General features: G+C 34.3%; 1 protein-coding gene across 1 annotated transcript; it reads right to left on the reverse strand.

The window, feature by feature from the left end:
- Positions 1-610: 610 nt before the first annotated feature.
- HACD1 (3-hydroxyacyl-CoA dehydratase 1) lies at positions 611-14166 on the reverse strand. Its single transcript, XM_011364371.2, has 6 exons — positions 13793-14166; positions 13595-13613; positions 13430-13518; positions 10659-10780; positions 7394-7572; positions 611-4738 (listed from the first exon to the last, which is right to left on the reverse strand). Exons 1-6 carry the CDS (start codon positions 13886-13888, stop codon positions 4656-4658), a joined length of 588 nt encoding a protein of 195 aa, XP_011362673.1. The 5' UTR covers positions 13889-14166; the 3' UTR covers positions 611-4655.
- Between the last annotated feature and the right edge of the window lie 1702 nt (positions 14167-15868).

Consider the following 15868-nt stretch of genomic DNA (forward strand, 5'->3'; position numbering starts at 1 on the left):
AAAAAAAAAAAAAGGCTAGAGTTTCTATTCAATTAATACTAAGAAAAATCTTTTAACATAGTTTCTAACTATAATGATGTCCATTTATTTCATGTCATTAAATTCAATACGACAACAAAAAAAACACTTACTATCCTGGATTTTGCTAATGTTATGTCTTACGCTCCACACTGCGTAAGTAAATAGACTGATTGTACAGCTAGAAAATAATATAAGCTTTAAAAACACATATGTCTTACTACTTCATACTATGTAAAGTTTTTCATTTTTATAAGCTTAAAACTATGTTTATTTTGATTAGAAACGATAAAAGATGATGTAAGAATGCTGATTTTTTCCAGTTCCATAAATACACTGAATGTAGCAGCATTTGTAAGAAGTCATCTCCCTCCTCCCCCTATATTTCTCTATTGCAGTGAACAGCTAAACTGCCTGCCTCAGAACTGATTAGCACCTGGCTAAAACTGCAGAGTTCTCAGTCCCAGAGCCACTGGTGCAAAATCTCTGAGGAAGGGACTCTGGAGTCCTCAGATGACTCTTGTAAAAGCTGGGGTTTGAAAACTACTTTTCTACAGCCATTATCCTTGCAGTAAAACCACAAAGTATTAAGTGGATTTAAGAATAATTTTTAATTTTCAAATTGTACAAACTGCATTTTAAAACACAGGGGTAAGGCACTATCGTAAATCAAGAAATAAAATGTATTTTTACAGCAATTTCAATCTTGCATTTACATATCATCTTAGCAAAGTGGAATACCACAGTTAAGAGCATATAATAACATAGAAGAGAATGCTATATTTAATAGTTTTAAAGCAAAACCAAAGTATGTTAATTATGGAGTTTTATAGTCTAGCGGCATAAAAGCCAATATAAAGGTGAGTTAATAATATGCCTGGAAATTGCATATATAAAAGAATTTACTACTTTTCAAGCACTTAAAAAGACATCAATCTTCGTGTATCAGAGCACGGGCATATTAATCAGGTAACAAAAAAATTTCAGTGCCTTGTTTCAAAGCCAAATTCCAATGAATTAGACCAAAAGGCCTTCTATTAGCAAAATATCTATGTGTTAACTCTGTAACCAAAATACTAAAACACAAAAATTCTAAAACATCAAAGTCAGTATCACTGGTAGATGGAGCAAATCAATATTCCTGCCCAAGAGTGAATAAATTAAATCTGATGAGGAAACATCAAACAAACTCAAACTGAGAGACTTTTTACAAAATAACCATCCTGTACTATATTGAAAGTGTCAGTCACAAAACACAAAGAAAATATTCCAGGCTAAAAGAGATGACAACTAAATGTGATACCTGAACCTGGATTGGATCTAGAGCCAGAACATACACGTGTTCGGAACATCAGGCTGATGAGATTTGAATAAAGGCTGTGGTTTAGATAAAAGTATTCAATCAACATTAATTTCCTGATTTTGATCACTGTACGGTGGCTATGTCAGAGAATGTCCTTGTTCTTAGGAAATACACACTGAAGGAATTAATGTTTTTCAACTTCTCTCAAATGGTGCACAAAATATTGTAAGTGTGTATGGAGAGAAAGTTATGGCAAATGAAACGGAATGTTAACAGGTGGGGAATTCGTGTGAAAGTTTTCTAGGTTTTTGCTATTTTCCGGTAAGTTTGAAATCATTTCAAATCAAAAGTGATAAAAACATTTGTAAAAGCTATATCAGAAATACTAAAAAAATCTAAAATTTTTAGAATATATTTTAAGCTTCCTATCTAGAAGTACTTATGTCTATTTAAGATGTTTTGTAAATTTAGCCCCAAAATATGAAATTTAATGCTTTCATACTAGAAATTACAAAACTGTATTGCTTTTTTTATTCTATTATACATATATTTCAGATCTGCATATATATTAAAAGAAAATACTTCTACATTTACATTCATTTGAAAAATATTTTAAATGTTGCTTTTTATAGTTAATTTTTCCTTAAATGCTGCCTTAATGATTTATATTATCAGTTTCATACCAATAATTGTAATTTGAAAGTAGATTTAAACCAGAATGTTATTTAGTGGTTCTCTGATATATTTAAACATGTATATGTAACAAAGAACCCTGCCACATCAGATTACCAAATATATTTTGTTAAAGTACAGATAATTATTATGCAATGTGACTTCCTAAGCAATTTAACCTAATAGTGTAGTAATAGTGTCAAAGTTGAGGGTGGAGAGAGGTGTGACAGGAGGAAACAGTACTTAGCATACAGTAGGCACAAAATAAACATTTGTGGCAGGGAAAAAAAACGATTATTACATAATTCCCTATCACTTGCAATATATCATCAGAAACCATTAGACAGTGGCATAATAATCAGATGCTTAAAAATCTAAAGGTGCAAAAAGCTTCTAAGAATCTACAGAAATTACAAAAGCTTTGGTGAAAATGACTTTTTTAATACTTATTTGGCATGCCATTTTCATTAAGCTATACCTATCAGGGATGTTGCTATATTAATATCAAATTAAGGCCATGAAAAGTAAAAGATGTGTATTATACATATTGTATAACATATCAAGCAATAAAGCTATGAAAAATCTAAAACCAGAATATGAAGGAATGTTACTAAATCCCATTGAAAGTTGCTAGTGTTAGCGTTTCTTGATGTATATTTTCAAAAGCTAAAGTCTACAGGATTGAATTCAAGTTCTATTTGATTCAAGTGCTGACTAGGCTATTGGAAGGAAAGGTACGGTGACAGTCACAGGAAACAAATACAAAAGACTTACAAATACTTTCTTTTTAAAACCAAAGTGCTGTTTAAGCATTCTTTTCTACACAAAGAACAGTTTGGAACTAGTTGAAATGGAAGATACTGAAGATGAACTAAACTTAAAGTTATACATACTTTGAGTATATTAATATAAGTCACTGAATAGTTTGATGCATTTTCATTTTTATTAAAGTTAATCACAATTCCTACTTCAAGATATTCCACAACTTAAAGGCCGGGGGTGGGAGGTGGGGCGGGGAATATTACGGAGTATTACCGCTGCTTGAAGGAAGTACAAGTTGAATTAATGCACATTTTAGGAAAAGAATTTGAAATATTTTTCATAAGATAGGCATCTAAAGAGATAAATATGTGAACTATTTATACTATGTTACCGAAGATAAAAACTCCCTGAAAATGTCTTCCATATAAAAATTCCAGATGAAAACAGATCAAGCCATGTAAGCAGAGAATGAACATTAGCATTTTGAGAATTAGTAACCTAATACGTATTGCTTATTACAACATTCAGCTGCAGAGGAAATATTAAAATGTAATATAATAAAAGAAATAGCACCTTTTAAAAGTCAAGTTACCAAAAATGAAAGTTTGCAAAACTGTTCTGAACTACAAACCTCCACATGAAATAATTTGAAAAGGGGATGGTAACACAAACTTTTGAAGACTAATGTTATACGTTGATGGAAATGCAAATAGTACAGAACGCATAAAGCCAAAATCACACCTACGGATCTATAGTGGGCAAAAGTTACTTTTCTTAAAGTTACATATTTAGTATTCTCTCTAAACTGAGTCAGTAAAGCAGCATACCTTTACATAAGGAGGAACATTTTTAAAGGACCTACTTAAGAATTAAAGTAGTATTAAAGTATATCTTTCATTGTATCGTTCTATTAAACACAGAGATAGGAGTTTGACTACGACTTTTTGATATTCAATGGAATTCAGAATAAAACAAGTCTGTTTCAGATCATAGCCCAAAACTTCTCATTACCTAAGTACTTCAAAGGGATTATCATAACATGATTTTCATTTGATGATTCCATGATAGACAGCAGCCTTTCTCGGCCACAGTTCTGAGTATAACATCATGATCAGACCCAATGTTAACTATGATTTTCCAAGTGAGGCAAAGTATATACTTATATTCTTTCTAATCCCTTAAAATCCTTAGGGTTGAAAAGGTTATCCTTAAGTGGTTAATTCAAATAAAAATAAATTTGCTCAGTGGTATACACAATTTCAATGGCCTACACATATTTTCAAAAAATATTTTTCAATTGTGACATCTACCTGAATATTTTTTAATACATCTATTTTATCTATATCGAAAACTGTATCATGGTAAATTACATATTCATGCTTCCAAAAGTTGGTATTAATAAAAAATGTTGCCTTATAACTTGAAATAAAGAAATCTTGGGTGCAAAAAACACTAATACATTATTAATGAGTTATAATTCTGTATTTACTTTCATTTATAAATATCATATCAATATCACTAGCAGGTATCATAATATGGTTAAATCATTAAACTAATTTCTATATTGACCAAAAAAGCTTTGAGCATATATTGCAAAAAAAAACTTACTCAAACTAAAAAGGAAAAAATAAATGTAAGGTTTTTTGCAGGTAACACACGATTATTTTTTTAATGATCATCATCTACCCAGGAGTTGGTAAATACTTGCATAGTTCTTGTAGAAAAAATGGACCTGGCACAATATGAAGACAAATACTGGCAAATACCACGTGTCTCAAGTTATATTTGAAGAAATGATACAATCTGTAATATTTCGTGAAGTCATTTATTCTTGTTATTAAAACTTGGACTCAAGCAATCCTGGTTATTCTGGAAAAAGCACCTTGTTTGTAGGGGTCATTTAATCATCCTTTTCTACAATCATCTCTCCGTGAAGCACCCTTCTTCTTTGACGTAGCATGTGAAAATAGAGTTGTGGAAACACTTAATTGAAAAAAGAAAAGAAAGAAAGATAAACTATGGTTGGAAATTCTGTGCACTTGAAACCTCTTAAACATGGCAAACTTTAAGAGCAAGCACATCAGATACCACTGCTACCCCTTAATATTTACAGAGCTCAGGGTAAGAATACAAATGGAAGCCCACATACCATCTGCCTAAATATCTTAATGCCACAAACTGTGGGGTATTTTTAGCAAACTTAAATATCTTGATATATATACCTTCATAATGACTTGGAAGGCCATGTTTGAAAGTAGAATTCTGTAACACTTTGGAATACTGTGCCAGAACATTCCAGCACATTCTATTGGCTGTTTCATACCATGAGGGGGGTCTTGTGAATATATGCGTGGATACCCAAGCCCATATGACCCTTACCCCAATCTATACACCTCACAAACGGCTATCCCTAGCTACCCCTTGATTTCAGGGCTATGTACACTGGTGACATGGTTACTCAGGAGAACAGACTGGGGCAGAGGCTTATGCAGTCCCTAGATGTATGCTCAGTGCCATCTGAGTAGCAAATTCCATAGTCCCATGTTTCTGGAGTGTGATCTGGGGGGTGGGGACTGGGGGTGCTGTGTGGAGGGCCAGGACAGGGCCTAGAGCAGAAGCCCCTCTTGGCTAGGTATAAGGGTGGTCTGTTATATACAAGCTCATAAGTGTATATGCATCAGGTGAGTTAGACAGATGGTCATCTGTCCTATCAAATCTGAAAAATTATTTTGAGCCAATTTGAACCAGTGCTTTAAATTATAGTGTAAGTATATAGTGTAAGTATATAGTGTAAGTATTGGTGGATGGACAAATTAACAACAGTTATAAAGAATACACAGATAAAAACATTTCTGAAAATGATGAGAATACCCAAATGAATGAATTTAATTACAAAACGAGCTTGACTATGTTGCTTAGACAACTTTGGATAATTATTTTTAGAACTTAGCTCAAATGGGGCAAAAATGCACAACAGATTTTACTGTTTTTTCAATTTAGGTACTACTCATCTTGATAGATGTAACCATCATATTACACCTAGAGGCCTAAACATATTCAGGTCACATAAACTTAACTAATTACTGCAAATGCTTCTATAACACTCTGAGTAGTTTAGTAGCAGTATAGGCTGGAATTCAAATCCTGACCTTATTTACTAGCTGGGTGATTTTTAAGCCATTTACTTTACCTATCTCATCTGTAATGTCCTCGTTGATAAATGAGAACCGATAGAAGTTCTTTGGAGTACTAAAATAAGTACTCAAAAAGTACTTTTAATACTTTTAAATAGCAAAGGATTTAATAAGCAAAGCAAAATTAATTGTTATTACTACTTATATTAATAATCAGGTGGAAAACATGCCCCTGGCTGACTGATCTTCCAGCGAGGAGGCCTCTCAGGTAATTGTCAGCATGGGAAACTGAGAAGCTGCTACTGGCTTAGAGCAGAGTCTACATCCCCCAGGACACCTGAAAACACGCAGTTAAAAGTTACTGGTTTGATGATGGCAAACCATGATGTGTGGGCCCTGGGTTTCCATGGAGATGTCTCAGTGATGCTGAGGAAGAGGGGACCCCATACCTGAGCCTGCAACTATGATATGACAGACACTGAAGCAAGGTCTGGCTCTGCTCAAGGCGAGCTGCCATTCCCTAGGTGTCGGGAACAGCAGGGGTTATACATGACAGTTGTAGGTTTACCACTCCTTCGCCTTCCTGACCTGGCTTTGGGGGATAACCTAATGAGAGTCAGGCTGAAATGGTACAAAAATAGAGGAATGAAAACATTATTTGACCGTCAAGTCAATCTGAATTTTAGAAAAGCTTAGAAATTAGAGATTTCAAGGGGTTGGCCAAGTTTAATGCTCAGCCCCTTTAGATGAAATATTTTTTCTTATGACAATGTAGATTTTTAGATTCTATAAACTTTTCTCATTTCTCTCCCCATCCCCACTGACATCAGTCTTTAATTTTATTGAGAAAGGTAAAAGACAGCCTTGCTTTACCTTCGTATTACCTACTACTGACTATGAAAATTTGAGCTAAAAGCAAGCACTATTAGTACTTAAATGAAGCAAGTAAAGCCTCACCAATTCATTGCAACTACTGAAAAGTGATAAATTAGTTAAGAGGCTGAATTATTCAAAATATTTTAACAAAAGTGGCTTCATTATTTTCTAGTACATAGAGCAACACACGTAAGGCCAAAAAATATGCCTAGATGATTTTTCCAAGTACATACTTAATGAATAGATAGAAATTACCGAAAATTTTCTTGGATACAATGTTTCTATTCAGATACCTAATTTTAAATGCTTTACAAATAGTTCACTAATGCATGCTTTATCTTTTCTTTAAAAAGATAAATCATAATAAGCTTATTTTTAAGCAATTTGGGGAAAGCAATCATTTGTGTATTTATTTACTGACACTTTTTCTCTTAAGTAGAAAAATGTCTTTTGATTCATTCGCTCTTCAATTATTTCAAATTATAAATACATGTGGAAGAGAATAGAGGTTTCAATGTTATCTGTAAGCCATTATTTCTTTCTCCTTGTTTATTAAGCCAGAGATTATAACTTTTTTAGAACTTTCATAGCATATGCTAAATCAAAATACTAATAAATTCATACTTACATGGTATATATGAGGCCATGGTTATAAGAAGAAAATAATAGTAGTCAAAAGAGACATTGTATTTATTAGGAAGTCTTATAGAAAACATTCCCGTTTTCTTCACATATGGTAAGGCAGCATATATCGTGAGAAGTTCGCCAGCAACTCCGACAGGATATAAGATGATAAAAAAATTATATCTGGAGAAAGAGAAACCTCAGAGAATTATTTTTCTAGAATAAGTGTCAAATCTAATATCACGGTTCTTTGGCTACTATATTTCAACTTAAAAATTCTCCTTCCTATACATACTTATAACAACCTCACATAAAAAGGTTATTTTTTTTGTTTTAATCATTTGCTTAATTTATCATGTTTTTTTCTCACTACAGTTACCATTTTAAATGTCAAGATCATAAGAAAATAAGACATCAACTTACTTTACAGTACTTAAATAACTATAAAAATTTTAAATGTATATGCAGTTTTTATGAGTATTATGAGTATTACGTGAGTATTTATGAGTATTTATATGAGTATGATATCATAAAACAAAGGTAAGTATTGTAAGATATTGTAAAAGTACTTCTTTGACACCTGAATCTTAAGTGATTGATTTTTCCCCTGTAGCTAGTCATTGACTGTTCATATACTGTGCTTTAAAAGACCAATTATGATCTAATTTTATACCTAAATCTTGAAATTACCAAAGCAGTGCTTTGGAGACACTTAGAAAACTCTACGTGACTACTAACTGAAAGAGAATTACTATTTCGTAAAACAGGCAATACTACCTAAAGCATCAGTAACTACTAGTGAATACATTGTCTAAAACTGCTTTTGTGACAAAAAAAAGTCAAGACAAGTTGTTTCCTGAACCCCACTCCCCCTCCCCCATTAAAAAGGGATAGTTTAGTTTGCTTAAACTAGAGCTGAAAAAGTTCTATTCAAAATCCAAAACCACAATCTGTTCATTTGGACTGCGGCAAGTTCTCTGACACAGAGTATGCCAGGCATCATGTATGTTCCAGCTAGGGAATAGTCAGGGACCCAAAGAAATGACATTTTTCCATCTTAAAAAATAACAATGATTTTTTTTTCTCTAAGTCAGTCACTACATAACAGAAAATTAAGGTCAAAATTTTGCTGGAAAAAGAACCCATATTTTATTTAATCATTTTGTTGCCACTAAGAAATATTTATACAGAAAAGTCAAATTTGTCAGTTTGGCAAAAGGCTTGGAGAGGACTTAAAAATCGCGTTACACCTATATGCCAAGGGTAAGAAATAATGGAGTGGGGAAAGAATTACTAGCCAAAATAGATTCACTGGTAAAGAAAGAAAAATGGTCCTTTTTCCTGTCCCCATTTATCCCCTCCTTTGCTTCAGTATATCATGTGCTTTCTTACCAGAATTCTGTAGTGATATGTAAGTCATTGAAATCAATCTTGTCCTATCTCAATGTAAAATCACATAACTGAACATATCATATTCCCCTTTCATGTAAAACATTCAAACTTATTTAAATGTTTATTTTTTTAACTTTACGTGACTCTCAGATTTTTTTTTGGTGGGGGGAGTAGTATTGTTCTTTAGAAGGAAAAAAAAACACTCCTAGAATAAACTAGTTTAAAGCCTTAAAGACAGTGATTATTTTTAATGAAATGGAAACAAATTACAAAATTTATTTGACTTTATTTGAATTTTAAAAAGACTGCATGTTACCAACTCTCTAAATTCTGATGGCAGCATGCAAGATTTACCTATTCAGAAAAAGATATAATGCTTCTTTGAAGATTCCTAATTGTCATATAAAATTGTTTTGAAGGGAATGCATTTTTGAAATTAAAATGGAAATCAATACAAAAACATAACAATATTCAATTATCTACTTAGTAGACTTTTCCAGGGACACTTCTAACACATAAATAAAATCAAATTATATTCAAACTGTCACAGTAGGCCAACTATTTATAAACAAAAAGGCATTTCTAAAGTGAGTTTTATTTGAGAATAGCAGTTTCAATATTGTCAACATAACTACAAATATAATTTTAGGTTATTTAATGGGGTTGGCAAATACATAGAGATGGTTGGTATCTTTAAGATTTGTGACACAAAATATAATTATTTATGATTCTGAACTGACATATTATGTTAACATGTGCATTTTGAAGTTGAAAGATTTTATCCTACCTTTTTTAACATTTAGGCAATTGACAAAGGATTTCTAAACAGCAAATTTAAACATGCAATGGCAGAGTTGTGAACTCTTCCAGAAATTCAAGACATGCAAATGAATTCCAAAAGGCAGACAAAGCATTGAAGGCCATTATCTTCCACAAACAAACTTACAAATATAGCAAATGAAGAGAGGCCATTCCATGAATTAGTATTTTATAGGCACTAGAGGTCCAGAAGACTGGGATCATGCAAAATGGCATGGACACACCTTCCAGGAACAAAGCCCAGCTACCCTCCAAACCGCCAACCTTGTGAAAGGCCCAATCACGAAAAGTAAGTTTTCAGATACAAAAAAAATAAAACCAACCAAACGCATACAAATAAATGGTGGTGCAACCTCCTTAAAACAAAAATATGTTTAAGCTCAAACTATAATTTTAAAGCATTTTATTATATACAAAGTGGTAAGCCACGAATGTCTAAAAAGGAGCTAGAGAATATTAAAAAGTGGAAAAACACGTAACAGCTGCTCCAGGAATTCCAACTTTAAAAAGAACAAAACACCTTTTGCTTTAAAAATCGTTTCAGGATAGATACATTTAGAATCTTTGAAATATAAATTTTGTTTCTATTGTAAATAATACAATTTCAAATAGGTGTGACTTTTAAAAATGTCATCTCTGCTACTTAAAACATACAAAAAAGTTCACATTGTATATGAGATATTAAAAATTGTGCATACCAGATTGAATATTAAAACAATTTAAGTCAATGAGACAAAATGTCATATTTTTGGCACAGTTTAATTCCAAAAATATATATTTTGCTTTCAAAAAAAAAATGAAAGGCCAATTAAGAGGTTATTTAAGGACAGTAATACAGTTTGTCTTGTACTGATTTCACCCAAAATAAATATTACTATGAAACCTCTTCGATCATTAAATTAAGCCTTGACAATCAAGTTATAACAGCGCTGATACCCAAAACAACAGCACGCTGGCATCACAGGGCTAAGACACAAATGTTAATTCACTGGCATTAGCTCTGCAACAAAATACGCATGCACAGGACTGTGAGAAACTAAGCTGCATGACATCGCCACCTGGCCCATTTAATGAAGTATGGCAAGTGGTCGAGAAGACTGAATGTGTAGAAGGAATAGCGAGTGATCTCAGTCACAGTCCACGCGACCAGAAAAAGCACCACACTCTCTTCATTCTGGATCTGCAGAATGACAGAGAAATCCACAGTGTTGTTCAGCGTTGGGCTTTTTTCTCCACGAAGATATTTTATCTTAATTATTTACTACATGTCTTTTCTTATAATGGCATGGTAGGGTGAGACAGATGCAATACAGAAAACGTCATACAGTCACCACTATGTAATTCATTACAAACACACAACTAAACTATGTCCTAAGCACAGGAATGTCATTTTTCTACTGGTTTCTCTCTCTTGCTCTTCACTCCAGCCAGTAACTCAACCATCCCAGGTCAATAACACCCCCTCAAAACCAGCATGGGAACAATCTGACTCTCTGACTTTCTGCTGGTCGTTAAATCAGACCCATTCCACAGTAGCGCAAACTCCTGAATCTGCCCATTTGTTTTTGGCCCTGCAACCACCAACTTAATCCAGGGCTTCATCATCTCTTATCCAAACTACTGTAACAGCCTCCTAAAAAGTCTCTCCTCTCTTTATGATCTTCATGGATGGAAGTTTTCTCTTAAATGTGAAACAAAGACACAAACAAGAAAAAAAAAAACAAAAACTGGAAGCAGCTAGTCCCGTGACTTGAAAACGTCACTGGTTCCCCGCTGCTTAATGGGAGAAAAGGGTACAGTCGGACCTCCTGAGCATGATGTTCAAGGTTCTTGACAATCCGAGCTCAGAAATCTCTCTCACTTGATCTGCAAGTACTCGCACCCCCATCACCTCTTTCTGGTGACACTAAACTCTATATTATTTTCAGAAATATTCTCTGAACATCTGTACCTTAATACATGCTCTTTGCTCTAACCAGAATGCTACTCCCTTATTCCTTCCTATAGAAAACCCTTTCTCATCTCATCTTTTAAGATCCAGCTAAGACATCACGCCTGCTGGAAAACTTTTCCCAAGCCCCTCCTCTCACCCTGAACAGTTATTTGCTCATCTTCCTGTTCTTACAGAACTTTGTTCATACCTATAACACTTGCCAATTGCATCAAAATTTGTCTGCCTAATTTTTGGATATTTGTCAGTGCTCGACTTATACATCTTTTCCTCGGAGAGCCTTCTTTCTCTCCGTAGGTCAGGCTAAGTCCCCAGGTACATTGCAATATGTATTGGTCTCTTATTTCAAGGCACTAACACTAATACAATGATTATTTGTGCAACCACTTGTTTAGCATCTCTCCCAATTATAGGCGCCGTAAGGTGGGAACCATATTTGTATTATTAACAGCCAGATCTCAACACGGTGTCAGACACAGAATGGGTGTGGAATTGGTATTTGCTGAATGATTCAACATCTGTATGACTACCCCTCACTCCCCAGCAGTCAGTACACATGACAGCAGGGACTGCCTTGTTCATTTTTGTACATCCAGAAATGAGCACAGTGCCAGATGTGCAGAATGAATGTACAGAATGGTTGAATTAATTAAAGAGTGGTAGAGAGATGACAATGGGAAACCATTACTGAAGAAAATTAAATAGTAGTTATTAAGGTAGAGACCCTCTGGAGGAATAAAAAAAAAAATAGCAGAGGGATCTTTTTCCTCTTGGGGACTAGCCACCCTTCAGAGTCTCTTTAACTTCTTTTTGCCAGGTGATGTTGGCCACCCTGTCTTGTCTTCTTCCACACTCTTCAGACTCTTTGCGGTCCAGCTGTTATATTCATTCACTATCTGGAATGGTCTCTCTTCTATTCTGTTAATGCTGGAGTCCTGCTTTTAAACTACGGGGCAATCTGAATAAAAAGTCTGGCTCTCCGTGTGCCATGTGCTCATTGCCATCTGCATGGCAGTCACTGGTTAGGGACCAAGCGGATCGAGCAAGCTGAGAGAAAGAGAGGGCTGAAATGCAGAGTCATAAAAGGCAAAAAAGGTCAGCAATCTGTCCCCATGCAGACAGGAGGCCAGTGAGTCCCACAGGTGCTCAAAGGGAAGTTAAGTATCCTCCCAAGCACAGGAGACAAGAAAGGCATCTGAAGAATGGAAAGGAGACCAGAGATTTGTTTTCAAGCAGACAGGAGACTCCAGAGACTGTCAAGAAGGTCAGAAGGGCCCGTCTGGGAGGTGTTTCTGCCTTGGGTTTAAAAGGCCCGATGTCCTGACATAGTAAGTATGAGGTCTGCTTGTCTGTCTCGAAGGGTTTAAGCCATTAATTGGATTCAGGTCTGTCTCCTGTCATGCCTCAATAAATAACGTGGTTATTTTTCCCTAAGTTCCTCAATCCTGATTTTCAGTCTTTGCCATTTGTTCAGATCTCCAGGCCTACATTTACTTTTCTGGTCTGTGGCTACAACCCTCAATGCTAAATGAGGAAAAATAAGCTGTTTACACCGACTTCAATTACATAATCAAGGTACATAACGTCAATAGAAAAGAAAATTATCTTTTTAACCATTTGACAGAACAAGAGTATTTTTAAAACACCCGAGGAGAGTACATTATGAATACAGAATGCCAATATTGGGTTTTGCTTGTGTTTCAAAGTTATTCTACTAGTTCATGGAGTCAGTGGACAATCACACTTATATCCAAACCCAATCTTTTTCTGTCCAACGGTCTGCTTCCTGAAATATAGCAATGTTAATATTTTAGATTACTAACAATAAAAACTCTGTCTCCTCCAGGCTCAAGTAAAGAACATGGTCATGCCACTTACTGGTTTTATACTGTGAGTAATGAGCCACACCATAAAGATTCTTGAACTCACTTGGACCCCAGCCACAAGCACAGAAGTAGGTACGATTCCTTAAAGAAAAAAACAAGTCAACCATTGTCCTCAAGGCAATTTATGTCCAAAATAAAAATTAAACAAATCACTCACCAATTAAACAGTGGACTATCTGTAAGCGAATAAAAAAAATCACAAGTCAGTAACATGCAACATGAAATAAATCCCTGTCGACATCGGTTTTAAACAAATCCACAGGCGTAGTATAATCAGCAAAATAAAATTAATTTTTCAACAAATAAATTTTCAAATAAACACGACAATAGAAAAACAGCATCATTGAAAACTTACCTCAAGCACGGCAAATGTCTGGAAAAATTTAAGTGTCTTCTGAATACTTTTATATAAACCCTTGTGTGTTCCTTTTTCCATATAAAAACGTACCATGGCAATAGCTAGAACCAACCACCTAGAGAAAATAAAGTATTTTATAAAATTCTATCAAAATAATTACCACCGATCTTCCTGAAAACAAATGCCACAATTTATATAGCAATAGCGTGTATGTTTCATTATTTTCTCAGTTCGTTACTCTATTTAAAAAACCCGCAGAGAGAAATGACAAACATTATTTTTACACTGACTCTACAAGGAATGAATGGAACATATTCATCCCCTTGTAGGCTTCAAACAAATGTCAATCAACGTCCATTGTACTTTTGGTTTCGTTTCAGCAGATAAACTAATAGACTGAAAAAATCAGGTTTATTACCAAAAATAGAATTATAAAGCATTTAATAATTATATAAAGATTTCTTAAAGTAAAAAGCCTTGCTGTATAAATGTGTGCTTTATACAAATCCACAGTATATAATTATATGTAATTATAAGGAAAAATCTTTATTAAGAATATTTTTATAATTTTCATTAACTATTTCTGTGCCACAGAAAGGATACACACAGAAAGTCAGGCATGGGCCTTCTTTCAAAAGTTGATCTTTAAAAAAGAAAAAATACCCATGTCTTCCCTTATCAACTTATATTTGCACATTAAATATAGATTCTATACTGTGAAATAACAGTACTTAAAATACAAGCCACACTTGGGGAGACCAGCTTTCTCACCCTTCCACTCAGCCTCCTGGAGTCACTGAGGAGAGGTAATATTTTTTCTCTAGTAAGGGCTTCGCAATTACAAAAAGCATAATTAAGTTATTAAAAGTTGCACCATCTGTAACTTTTAAAAATCTTTAATAAAATACCCATGGAAATGAGTAGCTACCCCAGGCTTTTAAATTTTAAATCGGTCTCCAATGTGTCTAGTTAAAAGGATTTATGAATGGTAAAATTATTATACAGTTTTAACTTTTTAATTAAAGAACAGTCATAAAATGGACAAATGGCTTAAAGACTCCTGCAAAGAAACTACTGACTGAATAAGATAAAAATGCAAGCTTAACAGAACAGTAAGAAAATGGCAGAATGACACTTCTACCCCTCCTCAGCACAGAATGAGGTAAAAGCCATGACTTTTTTATGAGATGGGACAAATCAGGTAAATGTCTGAAACTATCACAAAGACCTTTGAAATGTAGAAATAATAACAACAACAAGTACACTTTCAGAGTACTTTCCGTGTATTAGACACTATTCTAAATACACATTTAACATATTAATATTCCATCCTCGCAATAACCCTAGAAGGTAGCGACTACTAATATCCTATTTTACTGCTGTGGAAATAGGCAGAAAGGGTGATGTAGCCACTCAGCTGGGACCTAACCCCGCTACCGAGCTCTGAGTCTTGAAGCATATGCTGTACTGGTCTTGCTCGAGGTATATACTGTGCCGAGGTACATACTGTGCCTATGATTCACTAATCATAGTGATTCATGTATTTAATTTATATGTAAAATTTAAAAGTTATATGGAGAGTTATGCTCAAATATTTTCACTGATAGGAGTGTGCCAGCAAAACTTTTGGATGCCACTGTTTTCTGAGACAATCACCATGCAGAGACATCAAGTGACTTATTTATCCTGAGTCTCTGAGTAAGTTAATGGTCGAGTGTGAAACACAACTCTTGAGGTCTCCAAACCCCAGTGCCGCTCCCTGTTCACTACACCACAGCTTTACTGAACTCAACTGATGGTGTCACCCCATGTGACAGCCCACACTGAATTCTGTGCTGGGCTGACCGGAGGCCACTAATCTGGAGAGCATTTTAGACGCCTTCCAGGTTTAAGATGTTATGACTTCATCATCCTCAACTCCCAGTCCCTAGACTACTTCTAATAAGGAAACAAAAAGTTTAATAAGATGTTTTCATTCACATTTTTCATACAATTGTCTTTTTATTTTTAAGGCAAATCCTTAAAATCAGATTTTTCAAAAGATCAATTTGAGTGGTAATTATTATGGATTAC

This window comes from Pteropus vampyrus, unplaced genomic scaffold (genome assembly GCF_000151845.1).
Source record: "Pteropus vampyrus isolate Shadow unplaced genomic scaffold, Pvam_2.0 Scaffold96, whole genome shotgun sequence".
In the NCBI taxonomy this organism is placed as follows: Eukaryota; Metazoa; Chordata; class Mammalia; order Chiroptera; family Pteropodidae; genus Pteropus; species Pteropus vampyrus.